This window comes from Homarus americanus, unplaced genomic scaffold (assembly GCF_018991925.1).
Source record: "Homarus americanus isolate GMGI-L3 unplaced genomic scaffold, GMGI_Hamer_2.0 scaffold11150, whole genome shotgun sequence".
Lineage (NCBI taxonomy): Eukaryota > Metazoa > Arthropoda > Malacostraca > Decapoda > Nephropidae > Homarus > Homarus americanus.
The window spans coordinates 1,100,157-1,123,667 of record NW_024720555.1 but is presented as its reverse complement, the minus strand read 5'-3'; the positions used below and the strand labels follow the sequence as shown (position 1 = coordinate 1,123,667).

The 23,511-nt window shown below is 38.3% G+C and overlaps 2 protein-coding genes across 5 annotated transcripts in view; one reads left to right on the top strand and one right to left on the bottom strand.

The window, feature by feature from the left end:
- Positions 1-268: 268 nt before the first annotated feature.
- On the bottom strand, positions 269-10,639 carry LOC121860586 (lymphokine-activated killer T-cell-originated protein kinase-like). 4 transcript variants are annotated; one of them, XM_042357756.1, is made up of 8 exons: positions 10,520-10,639; positions 8,811-8,940; positions 6,593-6,674; positions 5,683-5,908; positions 4,895-5,047; positions 4,493-4,614; positions 3,093-3,214; positions 269-2,640 (listed from the first exon to the last, which is right to left on the bottom strand). In XM_042357756.1, exons 1-8 carry the CDS (start codon positions 10,577-10,579, stop codon positions 2,390-2,392), a joined length of 1,146 nt encoding a protein of 381 aa, XP_042213690.1. In that variant the 5' UTR covers positions 10,580-10,639; the 3' UTR covers positions 269-2,389. The 4 variants fall into 4 exon arrangements, with proteins under 4 accessions (XP_042213690.1, XP_042213689.1, XP_042213692.1 ...); XM_042357755.1 differs by having other exon boundaries at positions 10,524-10,610; XM_042357758.1 differs by lacking the exon at positions 10,520-10,639 and adding an exon at positions 10,159-10,390.
- A 701-nt stretch (positions 10,640-11,340) lies between these two features.
- The window catches only part of LOC121860585 (ceramide kinase-like), a 43,252-nt gene continuing 31,081 nt past the window's right edge, over positions 11,341-23,511 (top strand). Inside the window, exon 1 of the mRNA XM_042357753.1 lies at positions 11,341-11,738. Coding sequence (XP_042213687.1) covers positions 11,621-11,738 — 118 coding nt within the window. The 5' untranslated portion in view covers positions 11,341-11,620. The remainder of the gene's footprint in view (positions 11,739-23,511) is intronic.

Below are 23,511 nucleotides of genomic sequence, written 5' to 3'. Positions count from 1 at the left end.
TACGATTCACCTCTATCTTTTGGAAACCAAGATACAGGTTTCTGTTTAAGTTGCTAGAGCACTTAATAGCTGCATAGTTCCAGAACCCCATTGCCGCTACTATAGAAATGTGAAGAAAAACGTTATTTTACTGTACAATATTCTTTGTCTTTCTCCTTTTATGCATTGCCTAGTAATTATTTTGCTTACTCCACAGCCACTTTGGGTGGTGATTGGAGTGAGCCATCCTTCTACAGCATTAGAATCCTTGATGTTACTCAGCCCAGGATTATTTTACTGTCGGCATTGTTTTTTTTTTTGAAGTTTTAAGAAGTCTCTGCAGGCTGGTTTGCCTTTATTCTTGTATGAAGCATTTGTGCCATAGTTCAAGCTTCTGTTGGAAACATTGGCTAATAGGAAATGGAAAGATTTGGTGAAAGTAGTATTTATTTAGTAACGTAAATTATTGTAATGTACTACTCGTTTACAGATTAATATAAAAACTACTAAATTCAATAGAAAACCTCAACCCATTTATATTGTGTAGACATACATAATGTACTATAAAAAAAATTCTTGTATTAATTCATCTGTTAATTGAGAAAATAGATATTTTTGAAAAGTATAAATTAATAGCAAACTTCCTGCAGCTTAATATGCCACACGTGACTACAATATACTGTACGGTTGGGGTCAAATGTTTGCTCCCTCCCAAACTGAAGCAGTTATTAGCCCAAATGAGATAAAACGGCACACCCTCACCAAATGACAGTCAGGGTAAGTCAGTTCGGAGAATCAATCCCATGACTTGGTTTCACCACGAGAGCAAACTTTTGTTTGCCACAGTACATCCATAATCTAATGTCTGTACTTGTTAATACACATACAATAATGGTCTGCATTTAAAATTACCAAATTTGTGGAAATTGTTCTGAAGTCAGGAATGTGAAACCATGAAAATTTAAAGAATGTTTGATAAATGAAAACTAAAATGCTTAAGCAGAGTAGAGTAGACTAACCACTTGTGTACAGGGATCCCCTCTGTGCTGAATAAAATCATATGGTGTTAACTAAATAAACTACTTAACATATTATTTATCAAACTTCAGACTAGTTTAAAAATCTTGCACAAGAGTTAAGGCCATTTCACACCTGAAGTGATGCTAGCTATGCTACAGATGGAAATTATGTGGCTTTGATTGGCTTCTGGTTTTCATTGAGGCTGTTCAGACTGGATATGTAGCATCCCAGATTGCCTCCTCTGCATGCACCCTAGAGCATTTTTGACAGTTGAAGAGACAGCAGCTAGTGCCCTGCTTCAAGGTCATTCCCAACCATATTACCCTTTACTTTTGTGTATCAGTCCAGCCTTTTCTTGGGGCTTATGGACTAACTGTAGTTTGTACCTTGTTTCTTCATATCCTTTTCAATTATTAATAAAACTTCATTGAACGGAGTGTGGGACAGTCTGAAGTAAGATCTAAATTTTTCTTCATCAATAGAAAGCTCCTGCACAAGATGATGGTATTCGCCAAAGTTTGGTCTTTTCGCATTTGTTTCATGTACCCACTTCTTTTTTCTTTTTAGACATTCCTAGAGTCAGCAGTAAAATTTCCTCCTCATAAAACCACTGAGCACTGCCTTTCATCTTGACTGATGCAACAATACTGAGTGTCTCAAGATACATGGCTTGCATATTATCTGGTGTGAATACTTGCATAGTAAGCATCGTGACCAAAAATCCACAGAGTAGCTAGCATCACATCCAGTGTGAAATGGCCTTTAATGTTTGATTCAAAGTTAACCCAAGTTTAGATGGAAATGGACATTAAATGTTGATGAAAATCAATGTCACAGTGATAAAAAATTTTTTGTATACATTATACTATATTGCTCAAATAATTTGCAGGATTAGAATTGAACATATAATCAACTACCTCACCAACCAGGACTCGAACCCTCGACCTACTGAAGTATATATGGTACCTCGTGTTTCATACCAGCTGAATTCGGTAAAATGCTACTGACATCCACATAAGAAGCACGGGTAGTTCCCAAATGGGAGGTTCACGGAGCCATCAGCTCGATGAACAGGCTTTGTGTGAAATATAACAGTCTAGAACTGCTTTTAGTGCTCTTATAGTATGGTCGGTAACGTTCCCTAGTCCCACGCAGTAGGTCGAGGGTTCGAGGAACAATTTGAATAAGGTGCAAAACCTGAACAGAAAACGCATGAATAATTGAAAAAAATAAAATATGATCAGAAATTGTCGAATGTCAATTATTCTGAACAAGGTTATTTAGTTTTTTCCATAATTCCCTTTTTGTTGAATTAACGAGGGTACAGTGTACTTACAGCAAGTAAAAGCAGTATAGTGAGTAATGTCTTTGATCCGTTGTGATTGTCTTTTTATTTATCTTCAATGATTTTTCCATTAACTTCAGTTGGTTCATCAGTGTCCTTATCACCAAGCTTGCCATGTCCAGTTTCCTTATTTTCGATTTTGTCTTTGATGTCCTCTTCAAAGCAATGAAGGATATGCATAATTTGTTTTGCAGATGGTCTCTTGTGTGGTTCAGCCTCAGTGCAAGCATAGAAGATCTCTAACACATGCAGGTAGTCATCATCTAACACAACATTGGGTAGACATGGTCGTGTGCCTGTAAAATAACAATGAAGTTACTGTATTCTTTGTCTTTAATGAAGCGTACAGAGGTGACCGGTTAAATAGAGCCAAAACTGACCTAAACTAATCAATAATATACAAAAAGGTCACAGAAAAATAATAAATATGTTAAGCTGCAGTAAATTCTATCATTGCACAAAAATCCAAAGTACTGTACAGTACTACAAAATTTACTTTTAAAAGAGATAATGAGATATTGTATGGTAATAAAATAATTATACAAGTACACAATACTACTGTACAATGTACTGCAATAAGTCTAAATACTTTTAATTACAAGAATCAATAACTGTTAGATTAGAGTAGGGTATGTTAGTTTAGGTTAATGTTTGATTAGGTTAGGTTAACAGTGGGACAGTTAATCTTCAGGTGAAATCAGATGTGGTGTCTAATGTTTCAGGTGATCCACATTAAACAGTACTGTACCTAATACATTTTGAAACTCTGAAACATCGCTGTCGTCCAGGTCACTCTGCCTCACATCATCGGGTATAGTGTCATTGACCTCCAATTTGTCAATGTGGGGAGGCCTAAGGGACAACATCTCCCTGAAATAATAAATTTTTTGTTAATTCTTTAAACTATTATGGTTATTATGAAAATTAACCCCTAGCTTATATCACTTGATGATAAAACACCCAAACACCATCTGGGAGGGTTAGGGTAACATTGGAGTTAACGTTTAATTGACAAATGAAATAAGCTAGGGATATTAATCTCCATATGATTCCAAGTACTGTCTTGAATAAATAAGTTATTGTTTGAGACTGAACATTTGTAAGGCAACTTTTACACTGCAATGACATTCCACAAAATACTGTACACCATGTACACACGTCCTGGGATATATTTTACTGCAAAACTAATGGACCTTAAACTTATTGAGTAAACATGACTGTATTATGTGACAGCAAAATCCATGACTGACGGCTGTAATCCAACGTGTACACTGCAACACTAGAATATGCATGATGTATTTGTTCACCAGTGTATGTGTAATTTTGATCCCATAGGTTTGCATAATCATTATTCCACCTCACTATGTACTTCACTTCAGCTAAGTCACAAAAATAACTTTAAAAATTACACTAAGACTCTATCATGTTTAGTTGTATTTATTTAGCACTACAGTGTAATTAAGAGGACCAGATAAATGCATAGTGCCTCTGGAAAGCTTCTTGAAGTTGTTATTATTCCAGCAAATGCTGCAGAGGCAATCTATTCAATAAATTTAATATCATAACTTTCATTATTCGCTTCAAAGTACTAAATGCAAACAAAATTAAAAGTAAAATACGTATGTGACTGTAATTTGAGATGGGGAACTGTGGTAATGTGACATTATAGTAACTGTAATGTACACACCTAGCTACAACTGAAATATCTTGGTGAGTGTACTGTACCCATAAAGCTGTTCAAGCACCTCCCCATGATATAAATACCTGTACATGTACAGTAGAAGTGGTCTTCTACTTACAAACAAGCCTGTCCATATGTCCAACAGACTGTTCAAATATACCTGTACAAGCTATTTATACATTAAAATACTGCTATAGGCTGTTAAGATATACTGTAGAGTAATGTATTTATTAATGGGGTATAGCTGTAGTACTGTACAATCTAAATTTTTTCCCATTTTTTACAATATGTTCAGTGTCTACAGAGTAAAGTTGGACCTATGAACAAGCCTCAGGAACATAACCCATTCACAAGTAGAGGAGCACCTGTATAAGTTCCCAAATTAGTCTGCAGCAAAAGAGTAAATCATAATACAGTACAGTACTCCTGGGGGCTGGACACTAAAAAAATAGTTCCACATTATTTACCACAGAATGAGGCCAAAGGAGAACATATCCGACTTGTGGGTTACAGTTTCACCTATCAGAGCCTCAGGAGCTGACCAACACTCTGTGCCCACATACTCCTGGTCTTCATCACATGCCACTCCCTGTAACACATAAGTGACCACATATTGGTCATAAGCTGTGTCAGCACAAGTTGACCACAAAGTGTTCAGTCAGTCACACAATTCATATACTATACAGTACTGTATATGGAATTGACTCACACAATAAATATTGGAAAATAATCTAAAACTAGGCTGCTTATTTCTTACTTTCCAAATGACCATAAAATGTGTTTTTAGTTTCAATTCAGCAATATGAAAGTTCTATGAAGTCAGAACAAGAACCAAAATAAATCAACAGGAGACAATTTGTAATACTCACATATTCATTCAGTTTCAGAGTTACTCCAAAATCACAAAGCTTTGCAACCTCAAAATTACCCTTAATGAGAATGTTAGAGCTCTTCAGGTCCCCGTGAAGTAAATGCTTCTCTTCGTGTAAGTATGTCAGAGCCGAGGAAATGTCCCTTGCCACCTAGAAATAAGTTAATTTTCTCAAACAATTAAGACTACAACTACAGTATCAAACTATGAAAACAGTAGTATAATATAGAATAGAAAAATTTGACTCTAAACTGTATGTTACTGACTCTTATCTTGAATATAGTATAGAGATTACTAAAAAATTATCATCAATGTTTTATGATCATTTCTACCATGCCAGCAAATGACATGACAATATCTAAAAGTACAGTACTGTATATACAGCACAGTACAGTACAACATATACAGCTACTCCTCGACTTACGACCACCTGGACATATGACCGCCCCAGTCGTACCAAATTTTTTTCAAATTACGTATTTTCGAGTCCCGACGTTAGTGATTGCGCTGTGTACTGACAAAATTTTCGATTGTAATTCCCTTTAAAACGACTGGCAAGCTTAAAAGTGAGAGTTTTGTGGTGCTGAGAAGAAAGAGAGACACATTTTAGATTTTCCATGTATTATCTTTGCATTTTCGACTTACGAACTGGATTTGGATCCCTAACCCCATCGTAAGTTGAGGAGCAGCTGTATATAACAATATTTCAATATTTTGAAAATGTTACACACAGTATCCACAATTGTAATCCCTTTTTTTTTCAGTAATAAGATTCTATAGCTGTACCTTAAGAATTTTTTGTGGTGAGAACGGCCCGAGGTCTGCCTCTTGCCAAGCCTCAATTAAGTCCGCCAGAGACTTTTCTCCACTCTCCATGGCTAAGCACTGTGACCCATCCTTGTTGTGTTGGTAAGAGCGATAGCCAATAATATTCTTGTGATTCAGATTCTTCAAAATGTCTGCTTCAAAACTTAGCCTCTTGGTATATTCTCCAGTTCTGTCTTTTATCTTCCTGTAAACACCAGAGAGAAAATAATACACAATCTATTGAAATTATATTAATACATAAGAAACCCACAATGGCAGACAAAATGAGGGTTTCTTCTCATACACTGTTGTTCACTTTATGGTCACATTAATACATGGTTCTTTTATGATAACTGTAATGTATCACATAACACACCCCAGATTAACTCCCCTGATGACTTAACACCTTAATGCTAACCTAATCCTCCAGATAGCATCAAGGTGTTTAATTACACTGGGGAAAAAGAAAGTGCCTAAACTTCAGGTGGTCCTGTTCCCCCTCACATAATACTCACAATTTTCATCTGGTTTACTAAATATATCCGTCACTTCACACAACCCAGTAACCCTACCACCATCATCACCAATGCTACAATCATCACCAACGCTACCATCATCACCAACACTACCACCATCATCACCACCAACACTACCATCATCACCTACACTACTACCATCACCACCACCATAGTTTACAGCTATTTTCCACACCTGCATGGGTTAGCTGTGATTCCCTAAGAGCAGCCACCATGAGGCAAGCGATGTAGTACAGTATTTGGATGGCCGATAAATAAATATTGTATTTCTTTATCAAACCTTGACATTCTAGCCTCTATCAAGCAAGTGTTTTAATAGTAAGTCTCTATCAAAAGGTTTAACAATACTATACCTGTTTAACTTCTTAACAGCCCAAGGAGAGCTATAACAGTCATGTATAGGTGAGAATCGCTCCATCAGGTAAACTGTAACACCTGGAAAACACAAAAACAAACATAGTACTAACTAATCTATTTATTACCTCTGCTCTTCCCCCACTTCTGAGTTGGGTGGATCAAAGCACAGTATACAGAAACCTGAAAAAGAAACGAGGGAGGGTAACTGTGTTGAGGAATGATGCAACACAAGTGGAAAGGGCGACATAAAAGCCAATATTATAAGAGAGAGAGTGAGAGTGTTGGGTGTGCAGGTTTAGAAATATGAGTTGTCATATACTGTACTGTAGAGTTTGTATAACTGGGAGTCCCAAGCGATCTGGGAGACACTGTTCTCTCTCTCTCTCATCTGTACCTTGTTTATTTCTTGTATTTTGGAAGTGTTACCTGTTTACAAATGTTCTTAATGATAAAATTATCTAACTTGTTCAGGCCATTATACTCAAATTCATTTTGACAGATTTGGTATGTTTAATGAGACTAAATTCTATAATGTTCCTATTGACACCTTCTCATGTGGTGCTCCTCCAAGCGTTATGGTGTGGAGTAATCGTCTCCCAGGTGAGGGGGTCGATTTGGCACCTTTTCAGGTTTGTCTTTAAGACTATCCTTATACCTTTTCAGTTGCCCGCCAACGTTACGTTTACTATTCGTTAGGTGACTGTAAAGTAGCTGCTTTAGCAGTCTACTGTCGTCCATGCGGGTAACATGGCCAGTCCAACGTAGTTGTTAATGAAAAATGGTAGCCTCGATGCTTCTACAGTCAAGTGTCAGCGAGAATACTGGCATTTGTTCTCTCGTCTTCCCAGCGAACTTGAAGGATGAAATGCAGACTACATTGGTGAAAGTTTTCAAGTGCCTTGAGGTGCCTCCTGTATGTGACCCATGTCTCGCTGCCATATAGCAGGGTGGGGAGGACTACTGCTCGATATACGCGCAACTTTGTAGATAATTTCAACTCCCTACAGCTGAAGACACTGGTACGGAGTCTGCCAAAAGCTTGAGATGCACATCTGATCTGATGTTGAATCTCTTCATCGATGTCAGCGGTGGTGGACAAGTGGGAGCTGAGATACCGAAAGTGGGTAGGGTAACATTAGAGAGGGTAGTACCATTAAGCTGGATGGATGGTTGAGGTGTTGCTGAACGAGGGGCAGGCTGAAAGAGAACCTGAGTCTTACGTACACCCACTAAAAAATTATTCGGCACCCTTGTCATATTGTATCATGCCGTAAGGGTGCCGAATAATTTTTTAGTGGGAGTACATTCACCTCATGGCCAAAATGTGCATACGTATCACACATAGTACAGTACAGTGGTCCCTCGGTTAACGAACGGTTCGATTAACAAAATTTCAGTTAACGAATTAGCTCCCATAAGGATTTTCAGTTCGATTTACGAAATCCTTACGACAAACACGTTTTGTTGTGAACATCAGCTGATCGGCTAGTCCGCCAATACAGTAATTGGTTCTACGTTTACATTCGTTTCCAGTGAAGTAAATATCAAGAAAGTTGGTCTCTTGAATTTTTCTGCATTTTTTATATTAAAATTAATGGTCATTCTGAAATTTAGTTAACATATTGATAATATATACTGTGCAGAAATTATTATGAAACATGAAGAAGGCATTAGAACCAATGTAAAGAATATGGAAAGTCATCATCGACTACCTCTACAATCAGCTGTTTGATATGTAAACAAAGCTGGCGGTAATACGACATACACACCTCAAAGTAAGTTAAAATACAGTACTGTATTCTATTGTTTTTTTTATTTATTATTGTACAGTATACTGTGCAGTACAGTACTATATTTAGATTACCTGTATATTTAATGTTTTGTTAATTCTATTACTGGTATACAGTACTTTGTATGTACTTTTTCTGTGAGTTGGGACCAATTACCCAATATCCCATTGAAATAATAGATTCAGTTAACAAAATTTTCGGTTAACGAATGACTTTGTGGAACAAATTGTGTTCGTTAACCGAGGGGCCACTGTACTGTAGTTCCTTCTACTGTACCCACAAGTAATGATTTTCTTTACATGTATATTATTTCTGAAGAAACTTACAATAGTGAGTAAATGTATTAAAAAATACAAAACTACCATATCTTATTAATTTTTTCTCCTCCATCTCATTCTAAAATCAATTAACACACTTTTCTCACCTGTGCCATATCCCAGCTGCTTCATGCAGGGAGACGGTGGGATAACCAGCTTGTTTGGCGTCTCTTGCGTGTTTGGCATGACTGATTTCGTCTTCTTGGATATTGGTGTCTTAAACTCTGCCATCCTCTTCTGTAAATCAAGAATTCTATAAAAATGTGGGAAAATACCAGAATATTACCTTTACAGTATAATTTATTTATTTCATTTCAATATAATTTAATCAAACTCCTGTACAGTGCTTAGTTACATTTTCCACAATACTGTCCAGATTTGCCAGGTATATTGTACCGTATTGTACACTGTCTCCGGATATCGGATAAACCAGACGAAATCTGAGTTAAGCGAGGGACTGTCCGTGTCAAATTTCTGGTTCTGGGATTGTCCGATAGATGGCTCACGTGCGCCAGACCGCCAGTCATTGTTGACTTTTAGCGCCTTATTCGAGTATCAGTGTTGTGATGCCCTGCAATTTTCGTTGATATTTCAGTGATTAGGCATCTTTCAGCCTTGTATTTTACATCATGTCTTCAAGAGGGAGTAAAACGCTGAAGAGGAAGTGTGTGACCCTTTCTGTGAACCAGAAACTGGAACTTATAAGAAAGTTAGAGGTTGGTGCTTCGGTGTCTAGTTTGTGATGAGTATGGTGTTAAAAAGCAAACAGTTTCGGACATACGCAAGGCTAAGGACAAACTCATTGCATTTTCTTTGAAGTAATATAATGTTGATGCAACTTCTAAATCATCATCTGTTGGTGCAAGGAAGCGTATGAGTGGCAAAAGATACAAATCTTGAGGAGGCAGTGACGAAGTGGTTTATGCAGCAACGATCCTGTGGTAATGTCGTCCGTGGTGTAGAAATTCAAGCTGCTGCTGCTAAGCTAGCAAGTCATATGGGCATCGAGAATTTCGAACCTTACCTTACCTTACCTTACCTTACCTTACCTTACCTTACCTTACCTTACCTTACCTTACCTTACCTTACCTTACCTTACTTTACTTTACTTTACTTTACTTTACTTTACTTTACTTTACTAATCTAACCTAACCTAATGTAATCTAACATAACGTAACCTAACCTAATGTAATCTAACCTAACCATGTTTGCAAGTGAATTAACCCAGTAAATAAGCGTCATCACTCTTCATCAAACAGATCGAACATAAGTAAAGGTCAGTGATTAGACAAATGCTGTAATTATCATACTGTATTTACATAACTGAGCGTCTATTCTGAGTCAAGAAACGTTAGGTTAGGTTAGAAATGAAACTTTAAAAAGTCAAATTGAAGTTGTAAAGTCACATAGCTATATTTCAAACATAATTTAAAATAGGAATTATTGACGACTGACCCGCCGCTCTGAAATTCCTAAATCACCCAAACTAATTCCACAATTGTGCAGGTTTAAGAAAATGCTCGTCAATTTTTTTTCTCCAGATGTTAGAGATGAATGTGACAATATTCCTCGGTAAATAGGATCATCTCAAGACTTGTCCACAGTTTATATCACCACAAGATCAACTGAATGCCACTAAACTGATGCCTGGGTGCTGAAAATGTTGTGGGCATACACGTTCTATTAAGATATCAGGGAAGACTTGGGGAATGTTTAGGCATATTTAGGCATAGTAACTTCTTTCTGTTTAATATACCATGGAAGTTAATTGGTGAAGAAGATAAAATAACCCCAAAACAAGTAATAAAACACCTACTGACATAGCTGGTACTCGAAAAGGTTCCCTCCTTCTCACCCTCGAGGCTAAAGTGACCATCTTCTCCCGCTTTCATTAATTCAAATCTATATATAAGTAAAGGAATAATAATTTACTTTGATAAAATGATTTTGTAAATATAAAAAGGAATAAGTAAATAAATAAAGGTGGATAGGGATAGAAAAAAATATGTACAGTATATTGCAAAAGTCCCTGTCAATTTGCTCTCAATTGTTGCGAAAAGACGTTAAGAAAAATTATATATTTTTTTAAAAGTGGTCTTACGAAAATAGAGGTGCAATTAACCACAATAATTCCAAAGGGCCCTATCAGAAATAAACGGCTTAATTGCCTATCTTTGGTTACCTTGTAGTGGATCCCTCCCCCTGAGTAACTGACCCCGCTAATTCCTCGTGGTCTAGGTCAACCAGCGTCGCCTTACATGACTGAGGTCAACTATCTACCCACGCCATAGGACTCTGGGTGTACCCACAAATCCCACTGACCACAGCCTATGTACTGTACACCGTATACCTGTATGACAATTTCACTGAATTAATATTATTATTATTGTTACCGGCAAGTGTACTGCAGTCCCACACCCTATTATATACCATATACCTGCATTTTCTACATACATAGTAAATTGTATTTCTTTATAATCTATATATACATGGCAATCCATGTGTATGACAATGTTACTGAATAAATAATAATATTTTTTATTTTGTATCGCTGGGAACTGAGGTGGTTAAGGGAGAATGAGCCGTGACCCGAGGTTGAGGCGACCATCCAACTCAAGTGTAAACAGTGTGGCGACAACCGTGGGTGAGGCAGGGTGTAGTGTGGTTCATCACCCTCTCTTACCTATTATACCTGACTTTTTATTTTTATTTTACGATTATAATATTATGAATACTTTACATTGAAGATGAAACTAGTTAATTTATAAGTTGTACTTCATCAAAAGCCATTTGATTGTTGTAGTGACTGTGATGAAATACAGGTCGCGATTCATGTCTTCAAAAACCTTGATGGAGTGACCTGCTGACCAGCGAAGACGTGGATGTGTAGGTGGTGAAAACAGGTGTGCGGTACCTCATGGTTGTCTCCACAGCTAATATGCACCTGCAAGGCAGTTTTTATATTCTGAAGAAGAGATGCAAAGTGACGCTCACACATGACGGCATCAGCTGGGTACCTGAAGGCAACCCGGAGTGTGAGTATACCTGTTGGTTTACCTTTGTTTACTCTACCTGTTGGTTTACCTTTGTTTACTCTACCTGTTGGTTTACCTTTGTTTACTCTACCTGTTGGTTTACCTTTGTTTACTCTACCTGTTGGTTTACTGTACTCATTGGTTTACATCTGTTAACGGAACCTGATTGGTTACCTTGTTTAATGTACTTACCTGATGGTTTACATCTGTGTTTGCTGTACCTGTTGGTTTACTGTACCTGTTGGATTACCTCTATGGTTGCTTGCTAGGGGATCGTAGTTTACAATACCATCTTGTGAGAAGGAGCAACTTTAGGGAAAAATTGGGTAAATATTTAGGGTAGAAGTTCCCAACACTTATGTATTTAGTCTTGTATAGGGAGAAAGAGAAGAAGCTAAAAATAATTTATTTTATAGCTTTTCTGTTGGAAAATTATATTTTTAGAGTATTTAATTGATAAAAAAAACTACTAATGAAGAGGGTATGGTGGCCAAGCTGGAACACCCATCCCCCATTGGCACCAGTCATCACATAATGTTGTCCTTCAGATTTAACTTACTTTTCTCATGACAAAACCAGGCCAAGGTTCAAATATTACAAAGGTAATTCCAATGGGATGAGGAAGGTGAGGGGTATTCACTGGCCTGACTCGCTAAGGTACCGACCTGACCTAGCTTTGAGAAGGATTTGCCTCTGTGTGCTCGTGATAGTGACCATAGAAAATGGCTGCCGTGGGCCATTGTGTTGTGGGGGAAGAGGGATGGTGTGTGGGTAGAGACAACTCCCCGGCCACTCTGTTGAGTGAGCTGGAGCAGTTGCTGAGAGAGAGATGGACATTTTGAAAGGGGAAAACGAAGCCCTCAGGACTGAACTCCTTCAGGTGGGTGTCCTGTCTAGCAGGATACAGTACCTACGAAGGAGGGTCAGGAGGAGCAGGAGTGGAGAGCGGTTGTCTCCAAGTGGACTAAGGTCAGATTCCGGAAAGCTGACCAGGGCGTGGAGTGCCGTAACTCCTACCAAGTGTTGGAGGAAGAGAAGAGGCAGGATGGTGTGGTGGCAGGAGAGGAAAGGGCAGTTGGTCAAACCTTGCCCAGTGGTAAGGTCGTGGTAGTTGGGAACAGCCAGGTTAGGTTCTTAGAGAGGACCTTTTGTGCAATAGATAGGAAACGTAAGACTAGGGTGTGTTTTCCTGGGGCTGGGATAGGGCATGTAGCTGAGAGGTTAGACAGGGTTTTGTCAGGGGAGGGTACCAAGCCAGTAGTGTGTCTTAGTGTAGGAGGTAACGACATAGGAAAGGTTAGGAGTGAGGAACTTTTCAAGAGGTATAGGGAGGCGCTGGGGAAGGTTAGAGATAGGGGAGGGATCCCGATAGTATGTGGTGTCTTGCCTAGAAGAGGAGATGGCGATGAATGGCTGTCCAGGGCAATTGCTATAAATTGCTGACTGGAATAACATTGTGGAAGCAATGGTTGGGCGTGCATTGATAACTGGCGACGATTCTATGGCAATGACTACCTGTACAGTTGTGACGGGGTACACTTGTCTCGTGCGGGTGTAAAGACGTTGTCTGCATCCCTGGAGCGTGAAATTGTCACTCGAATGGGGGAGTTTCGCCAGTAGAGAGAGGTCAGGGTAAGTGGGAGTAAAAAAACAAGCAGGTCCTGGGAAGTAAAATTGGTTACTCAGGACAAGGGGTAAAACAGGACCAGGGAAGGGTAGGTTTAAATGTATACTATACAAACAGTAGCAGCGTTTGAAATAAAATAGACTTGCTGATCGCGGTTGTATGTATAGTACTGAGAATGTAGACGTCATAGCAATCACCGAAGCTTGGATGAATCTGGCGAGCAAAAACTTTTTATCAGAATACCACATAGAAGGGTACAACCTTTTTCACAAGGACAGGGAAGGTAGGAAGGGGGTAGGGGTTGCACACTTTGTCAGGGATACATTAAAATCTTATATTAATAACACAATAAAGGATGAAATAGGAACCGAGTCTGTATGGGTAGAAACTGCAGAAGGAAGAGAAAAACTAATTATGGGAGTGATTTACAGGCCCCCCAAGTCTATGGAAAGAAGCAGCTCAGCCCATATGGCAGGAAATGAGTAGGGCAGCAAGATACAATGACCTGTGCATTATGGGGGATTTCAATTTCAGAAATATTGATTGGGACAACATTAAAGGTGACTATGAATCTGAAGACTTACTAGATGCAGTACAGGAAATTTTTTTAAAACAACTAATTATAGAACCTACTAAAGGTGACAATATATTAGACCTAGTAGGTAGTAGGCAGCTAACAAACAGGGAGGTACTACCGCTTGGGAAGATATTGGAAACATAATGTGTTGTCCACTGATAGACCCTGCTGCCATATGTGACCAAGTCCCAGGTTGATGATCTGTCTTTCTGCCTCATTTACACACAATTGCAGGGTCTCAATTGTTTCTCTTGCTATTGACAACACAACATTCATAAATCGTTTCTCTATTGATCTCTTTTTAATTTTTGTATTTATTTTTGGTTCTTTATTATTATCATCATCATCAATGTTGTTGTTACTATTATTATTATTATTATTATTATTACTATTACTATTATTATTACTATTATTATTATTATTATTATTATTATTATTATTATTATTATTATTATTATTACATTTTTGCCCCCCAGTCCTCGATGTGGGTCAGTGACCTGTACCCGGGTGGGCTAATCCTGTAAAAAAATAAAATAAAAATATTATCAGAGATATCACAATAGGGGGAAGAACTATGGAACAGTGATCAGAGAAATCAGGTTTACCCTAAATTGGGAAACAAAAAATAATGAAAATATGGTCAGAGGCCCTGACTTTCGATCGGTGGATTATGAGGGGTTAAGAAGGTACCTAGATGAGGTCACCTGGGAACGGTCAGGTCAGTCTCTGGTAGGAATGGGTGAGGTCACCAGCAACACAACAGTTGATGACGACTATACTAAATTCACTAGTATACTACGTAAAGCACAGGAACAAAATATACCATACATAAAAATTTGGTCAACTATGAATGAGCTGAAGTGGATGACCAGAAAACTTAAACATGGCATAGGAATAAAGAAAGGAATTTATAAGAAACTAAAGGGAGGGGAGGAGCATCTCAGAGATAGGTATAAGGAACTATCTAGGAATGTTAAGAAAAATGTACGGAAGGCAAAGAGGGACTACGAAATCAGGATAGCAAGAGAATCCAAGACGAATCCCAGGGGATTTTTCCAGATAAAGGTCAAAGACAAAGTGGGGCCTTTAAAGTCAGAGAGAGGGGAAGTGATTGATGATTGTGAGAAAAAAAGCAAAGCATTAAACAGCTACTTCTTATCAGTTTTCACAGAAGAAATTCATGAGGAAATGCCAGAGGGGTCACAGCTCAAGATTGAAGAAGCCGCAAGTCCGGAAAACCGTGAGGGCAAACTTTTTCGGAGTGAGGGTTGTAAACTCTTGGAACAATCTACCAGAGAGTGTTGTGACGGCACCGAGTGTGAGCTCTTTCAAGAGAAGACTTGACCAACACTGGAGCGGGTTCAGGTACATTCAGGAGCCGGTGCATGCCCAGTGCGTGACAGAGACGTGACCGATCGCCCGGGCGGCTAGCGAGCCATAAAGGAAAAGAGACGTGACCGATCGCCCAAGCGGCTAACAAGCCGATCAGTGGCGAAGAGGAAAAAGTAAAAAAAAAAGTAAAAGTATTTAGGGAAAAATGAAGAAGAAATAAACCTTGTACGATAAAGATTTGAAAAACAGGCAAATGTAGTATCCATATTCAAAAAGGGAGACAGAGCATCAACGTCAAATTACCGGCCAATTAGTTTGACATCAGTAGTGGGGAAATTTCTTGAATCAATTATAGCAAATAGCATCCGATCGCATTTAGAGAAAAACAAATTAATCTACGACTCTCAATGTGGATTTACAAATGGAAAATCTTGTCTAACAAATTTGCTGACGTTTTTTAGGAAAGTCTTCGAGGTAGTAGATAATGACGAAAATTACCATGTTATTTACTTAGACTTTAGCAAAGCATTTGACAGAGTACCGCATCAGAGTCTTCTGAGAAAAGTTAAGGATCATGGTATCTAGGAAAATTTTTAATTGGATAGAATCATGGCTCACCGACAGAACACAGAGGGTCAGCGTAGATGGTGTTAAATCTGATTGGGGCTGTGTATCTAGTGGGGTTCCCCAGGGGTCAGTACTGGGCTCACTCTTGTTCATAATCTACTTCACCTTACACAAGGATGTAGGGGGGGGGGGTTGCCCAAAAAAAAAAAAATATCTACATAAACGATCTAGAAACTGGGATCAGCAGTGATATAAGCAAGTTTGCGAATGACACCAAAATAGGGTGGCAGATTAATTCAGGGCAGGATGCAAATGCACTACAGGAGGATTTAAATAAACTGCAGGAGTGGTCAGAAAAATGGCAAATGAAATTCAACACCAGCAAGTGCAGCGTACTTAATAATGGAAGAACAAATACTGTCAATGTATACAGCCTTAACAACATCCAACTAGAGAAGTCGACTTGTGAAAGAGACTTCGGGGTAATCGTAAGCCCGGACCTTCAGCCTAGAAAACAGTGCGTTAATGTTCGAAATACAGCAAACAGAGTACAGTGGTCCCTAGGTTAACGAGCACAATTTGTTCCCGAAGGTTGCTCGTTAACCGAAATCATTGTTTCAATGGGTTTTGGGTAATTGGTTCCAGCTCACCGAAAACTGCCTAAAGTCAACAAAAAAGTGAGTAAAGTACACTTACTTTGAGGTGTGTATCTAGAAGGTTCCTGGATGATGATGATGGGAATTAGAAGTGGGGGTGGAGGAGAAGGGAGAAGAGAAGGAAGTGGGGGTGGAAGAGAAATCACCCCATGGTGCCATTTCACCCATAAAATTTTAGTTCGCTTGGTGTAATTCAAGATTATTTTCTTTAAATCAACACTGCACTGCATTATATATTGTCAATATGTAAAATAAATTTCTAAATGACCAATAATTTGCTTGGAAACACAGAAAAAAGCGTTTATGTTGAAGAGAGTCTGAAGCAAGATGTTACCTCCACTGAAAAGACACAGAGACTGATGCCTATATGGTGTGTTGACAGGCTGTTTGGCGCGCAAAAAACTAGCTTCCTATACTTCAATTATGTTCAATACAGTAATTGTTAAAATGAGTAACAAATTTAATATAAAACTTTTAAAATTATTGATTAGTACAAACTTCTTGATATTTACTGAAATAGTAAGGAATTTAAGCCCTATAACCGATTACTGTATTGGCGGACTAATACTACAGCTGGTGGACCGCCAAATGCAAGCGAAAACATTTGGAGGGGCGCTCGTAAGAAATTCGTTAATCGAGGGATTGCTCATTAGCCGATGTTAAGAATCTTGTGGAAGGTAATTCGTTAACCGAAATCTCGTTAACCGAGGGATCACTGTATTAAGTTTTATATCTAGAAGTGTAAGTAATAAGAGTGCGGAGGTCATATTGCAATTATACTGTACAGTATATCTTGCGCTAGTCAGGCCACGCCTCGATTATGCTGTTCAGTTCTGGTACCCTTATTATAGAATGGATATCAAATCACTGGAGTCAGTGCAGCGAAGAATGACAAAAATGATTTCCAGACTTAGAAACCTTCCCTATCAAGATAGATTCAAGAAACTAAACTTGCATTCCTAGAAAGACAAAGAGTGCGGAAGATATAATAGAAGTATTCAAGTGGGTGAAAGAATTCAATAAAGGGGATACAGGTACTGTATAGATAAAGTTCTTATAATATCCAAACAGGAACCTTCTACATACACACCTCAAAGTAAGTGTACTTTACTGCATTTTTATTTTATTTTTTACTTTGTATGTACTTTTCGGTGAGCTGGAACCAATTACCCAGTATCCCATTGAAACAATGGATTCGGTTAACGAAATTTTCGGTTAACGAACGACCTTCTGGAATGAATTGTGTTCGTTAACCGAGGGACCACTGTATATGTATTATTACTATTACAGGTTGTACCTCTCTAGTCCGGCAACCTCGGGACCTGACCGGTGCCGGACCATGGAAATTGCCGGACCATGGAAATTCACCCTTTTCCTGGATAGATAGTGACTTGTGCTTATGCTTGGAAGCACTAGCACCACTTTCTCTGCATCATGGTCTCTTTGAAGACATATTGAAGGGTTAAATGTCGTATAGTAGCTTCTCAAATTTCGCGAGTTTTTAATTCTTAACATATTTTATTGGAACACAAAAAAAATAAAAAAAAAATTTGACGGCGGAAACTTGAATTTCGACGGGTTTGAACGGCCCGCCAACGTGCAGACGACGTGCATAATCGTGTAAACAGCATCATTTCTCTTATGTACAAAAGATTCATTATTGTTTATTACTGAATGTCTTTTTTATTGAATTAATGTTTATGTGTGCAAAATGAGCAAAACAATTCATTAATAATACGTAGAATATTAAAACACACGAGGAAATGACACAGCATTGTTTTCGTTGATTACAAAGCCAGTGACTGACTGGTTCTACAAAAACTGAAGAAAATAAGACCTTGGTTGTAGCTGTAGTAAAATTAATATGGTTGTTTTAAGTAATGTTATTTAATATTAATAAATGGAACAATAGAAGTATAACGATAATGGTAAAGAAAAAGAGAGATCGATATGAGTGCGCATATGCCATCGCGAAAACATATCTCATTACTTTACATAAGAATATGAAAGCAACACTTATTTACTGTTCATATATATTTTAATTAATGTTTCTGAATTTGTTTTTATTGAATTAATGTGTGCGGTGCAAATTAACAATACAATTTATTAATAATACTAATATTAGAGGAGCGAGACGGCTGCGGCATTGTTAAAGCTTACGAAACCAGCGACTGATTGGTTCTACATATAAAACTGGAAAATCCCTGATTTTAGCTGTAGTAAAATTAATGTAAAAAATTAATATGGTTGTTTGAAGTTCCTGTAATGTTATTTAATGTTAATAAATGGAACAATATAAGTAGCTAACCATTAATGGTAAAATAAAGTGAGACTGCTGTATGTAAGTGTGCACATGTGAAAACATATCGTCATTACTGTACATAAGAATATGAAAGCAACACTTATTTACTGCTCATATATTGAAGGGTTAAATGTTGTACTCTGTATAGACAAGCAGAGAGAGAGAGAGAGAAACTGCCGATGTAAACAAACCTTAATTTCCTCATGCTTTGTTTTTGTTTTGTTTTTAGGATTAGCCCACGGGCATAGTCACTGACCCACTGGGGCCTGGGGGCAAAAATTTAATACTCCTGTAATAATAATTCACATAAGTAAAAAAAAAAAGAAAAAAAAAGCTGCCTATCTACCTATTGGACAAACTAAAATCGTTCCGGACCCAGGGAGTTTCCGGACCACAGAATGCCGGACTAGAGAGGTACAACCTGAACCATCATTATCAGTACAGTATAGGTACAGCAGTAATAATGGTTATACAGTACCTTTACAGTACAGTAGACCCTTCCCATTTGCGGGTTTGCAATCCGCGATTTCGACGATCAGTGATAAGCAGATGGTGGCTAGCTTGCTTTTTCCGCAGCATCTCATGTTGTACTCTCAAAACTTCAGTGTTTTTGTGTAAATGGCCCTAAAAGACTGCCTAGTGCCAGTACTAGTGATGCTAGTGGAGTGAAATGTAAAAGGTAGAAGTCAGTGATGACTCTGACAAAGAAAGTTTAATTATTAGACAAGTTAAAGGAGTGAATGAGTGGTGCCGCAGCTGGTTGATGTTTGGTAGTTCCTTGTATCGTAAGGTAGACCACCTTATATCCGGCAATCAGTAATCCGGTTCCACCTCTGGTTTGGACATAATTTGGCCACCGATTAAATTTCGCAATCCGGTCTCCTCGCCAACCCGCCGCTACTGTTTTGGTGGCTCCACTAGCAGGCTCTGCTGTTGGTGCGGTGTTTGAGGAGCGGCAAGTTATTCCTCTGTGTTTTTCTTCATCTATTATTATGAACTGCTCTTATTTAGCCCCAGTCATGTCTACATTGAATAAAGGAAGTGCTTCTCGTGGTGTAAAGCGCAAACACCATATGTTGTCTATACAAGATAAGGTTGAACTTCTCAGAAAACTCGACAGCTTAGATTTGGGGAGGGGGCCCTCCGTGTCCTTTAAGTAGTCTTCGTTTTTATTTCGTGTATATTGGTTCTGGTTCTGTGGGGAAACTCCCTCCTTCTCACACAGGTTTATATACCCCGTAGTTTCCAGACGTGGCTATCTCATGCAATGACTAAAATCACACACAAACCAACTGTTACACATTCAAAGATGACCTTCGGTTAACAAAGGTCTGGTGAATTACTCAAGTTGGTTTACATAAACTAATTCAAGATTGAGCTTGCCAGGAGAAAGTGGAATAAAACGATAACAACTGTCTTCACATGGGCGGGACTTACGGAGGGATCCTGAATGTAAACGAGAGGGGGAAATGCGCGTTTCTTCTTAGGACAGCTAACCAGCTACCCATTCATGAAGTATAATAAGAATCCACAGTTCTAAAACAGACCAGCCGTCACTTTGACCATGACCATAACAGCCACATCCACATCTCCAGTATCATTATCACCTGAATGATGGGAAAGATCCATTATAACCATCCCTACATATAATTGTAATTTTTCTCAGTTTCTTCTTGATTTTGCTAGATCTTTTCTAACAATTCTAGCCCTTGCTTTTACAGCTCATCCTCCTCATCACTACTGTCTGAACATTCCTCCTCCTCTTCATCACTACTGTCTGAACATTCCTCCTCCTCTTCATCATCACTCTTGTTTGACCTTTTCTCCTCTTCCTCCTCCTCCTCCTCCTCCTCCTCACTCTCGTCTGAAGAGCTCATGCCTAACTTTTCCTTCTCTCTATTGACCAATTCTAATTATATGAATATTCTAAATTCCTTTGTCTCCTCCTCCACCACCACCTCCTCCTTCACTACCACCTCCTGCACTACCACCTTCTCAGCTTCCAAAGGGTATGGCATCACATTGGAGATGGGGTATGGTCTCACATTGGGGGTGGGTGGTACACTCCTTTACCTGTAAAAATATATCTTGGATTCGAGTTTGCTGTTTCTGTCAAGAATCTGAAGAACCTCAGTGCTGGCTTGGTTCAGGAAAGTATTCACTCGTAATCGGGTTTTGTAGAGAGTTTTATTGTTGCTACGCCACTTAAATGATACCCAGCAGTTTAAGCTCTCTGTTTCCTCAATAGGGATGACAACATCACCGCGAACATAAACACTTTCAACCCGCTTTCCTTGAATCTTCCACCATCCATCCTCCTGTATGAGGAATTGGGCAATAAATTTTTTCTTATAGTATAAACCCCATAATTGAGGGTTATACAGTTCAACCAGCAGATGGGTTGGATGCTTTTTGTTTTCGGGCAAACCTTGGTGCCACCCATAACCACAAAGTGTTTATCAACCATTTTGATTTTTGGAACTGCAGTACACCACAGTACATATTAAAACTGTCACCGCTAAACTGGTATTTAAAACGAAAAAAAACAAAATTTGGTTGGAATTATGTCAAGACAAACGTATTAGTACTGTACTAGTGTTGCAGTGAACATGTAGTACTAGTGTTGTAGTGAACATGTAGTACTGGTGTTGTAGTGAACATGTAGTACTAGTGTTGTAGTGAACATGTAGTACTAGTGTTGTAGTGAACATGTAGTACTAGTGTTGTGTTGAACATGTAGTACTAGTGTTGTAGTGAACATGTAGTACTAGTGTTTAGTGAACATATAGTACTAGTGTTGTAGTGAACATGTAGTACTAGTGTTGTAGTGAACATGTAGTACTAGTGTTGTAGTGAACATGTAGTACTAGTGTTGTAGTGAACATGTAGTACTAGTGTTGTAGTGAACATGTAGTACTAGTGTTGTAGTGAACTGCAGGCATAATGTTGTAGTGAACATGTAGTACTAGTGTTGTAGTGATGTAGTACTAGTGTTGTAGTGAACATGTAGTACTAGTGTTTGTAGTGAACATGCAGGCATAGTGTTGTAGTGAACATGTAGTACTAGTGTTGTAGTACATGAGTACTAGTGTTGTAGTGAACATGTAGTACTAGTGTTGTAGTGAACATGCAGGCATAGTGTTGTAGTGAACATGTAGTACTAGTGTTGTGAACAATGTAGTACTAGTGTTAGTAGACATGTAGTACTAGTGTTGTAGTGAACATGCAGGCATAGTGTTGTAGTGAACATTACTAGTGTTGTAGTGAACATGTAGTACTAGTGTTGAGTAGTGAACATGTAGTACTAGTGTTGTAGTGAACATGTAGTACTAGTGTTGTGAACATGTAGTACTAGTGTTGTAGTGAACATGTAGTACTAGTGTTGTAGTGAACATGTAGTACTAGTGTTGTAGTGAACATGTAGTACTAGTGTTGTAGTGAACATGCAGGCATAGTGTTGTAGTGAACATGTAGTACTATTGTAGTGAACATGTAGTTCTAGTGTTGTAGTGAACATGTAGTACTAGTGTTGTAGTGAACATGCAGGCATAGTGTTGTAGTGAAGATGTAGTACTAGTGTTGTTGTAGTGAACATGTAGTACTAGTGTTGTAGTGAACATGTAGTACTAGTGTTGTAGTGAACATGTAGTATTGTAGTAGTGACATAGTACTAGTGTTGTAGTGAACATGCAGGCATAGTGTTGTAGTACTAGTGTTGTAGTGAACATGTAGTACTAGTGTTGTAGTGAACATGTAGTACTAGTGTTGTAGTGAACATGTAGTATTAGTGTTGTAGTGAACATGTAGTACTAGTGTTAGTGGACATATAGTACTAGTGTTGTAGTGACATGTATTACTAGTGTATGATGTAGTACTAGTGTTTAGTGACATGTATTTAGTGTTGTAGTAGACATGCAGTACTAGTATTGTAGTGAACATGGTACTAGTGTTGTAGTGAACATGTAGTACTGATTTATGTAAATAGACATAGTATTAGTGTTGTAGTGAACATGTAGTACTAGTGTTGTAGTGAACATATAGTACTAGTGTTGTAGTGAACATGTATTACTAGTGTTGTAGTGAACATGTAGTACTAGTGTTGTAGTGAACATGTATTACTAGTGTTGTAGTGAACATGCAGTACTAGTGTTGTAGTGAACATGTAGTACTAGTGTTGTAGTAAACATGTAGTACTAGTGTTGTAGTGAAATGTATTACTAGTGTTGTAGTGAACATATAGTACTAGTGTTTGTAGTGAACATGCAGTACTAGTGTTGTAGTGAACATGTAGTACTAGTGTTGTAGTGAACATGTAGTATTAGTGTTGTAGTGAACATGTAGTACTAGTGTTGTAGTGAACATATAGTACTAGTGTTGTAGTGAACATGTATTACTAGTGTTGTAGTGAACATGTAGTACTAGTGTTGTAGTGAACATGTATTACTAGTGTTGTAGTAAACATGTATTACTAGTGTATGAACATGTAGTACTAGTGTTGTAGTGAACATGTAGTACTAGTGTTGTAGTGAACATGTATTACTAGTGTTGTAGTGAACATGCAGTACTAGTGTTGTAGTGAACATGCAGTACTAGTGTTGTAGTAAACACAAGGTACTAGTCAGTGTATGTAATAACTGAGTGACTGGTAGACCAGCGAGGTAGTGGAGGTGGTAGGCGACACACTTTCTCCCTGACGAACAGCGTTGACTGAA

Excerpts from the sequence above, each read along its gene's own strand:
- LOC121860586 (XM_042357755.1), bottom strand. The coding sequence starts at position 10,595 with ATGAAAGCGGGAGAAGATGGTCACTTTAGCCTCGAGGGTGAGAAGGAG. Across the intron at positions 8,941-10,523 it reads CCTTTTCGAGTACCAGCTAT|AAGAGGATGGCAGAGTTTAA; the intron begins GTCAGTAGGTGT and ends CTTGATTTACAG. Across the intron at positions 5,909-6,592 it reads GCTGTTAAGAAGTTAAACAG|GAAGATAAAAGACAGAACTG; the intron begins GTATAGTATTGT and ends TGGTGTTTACAG.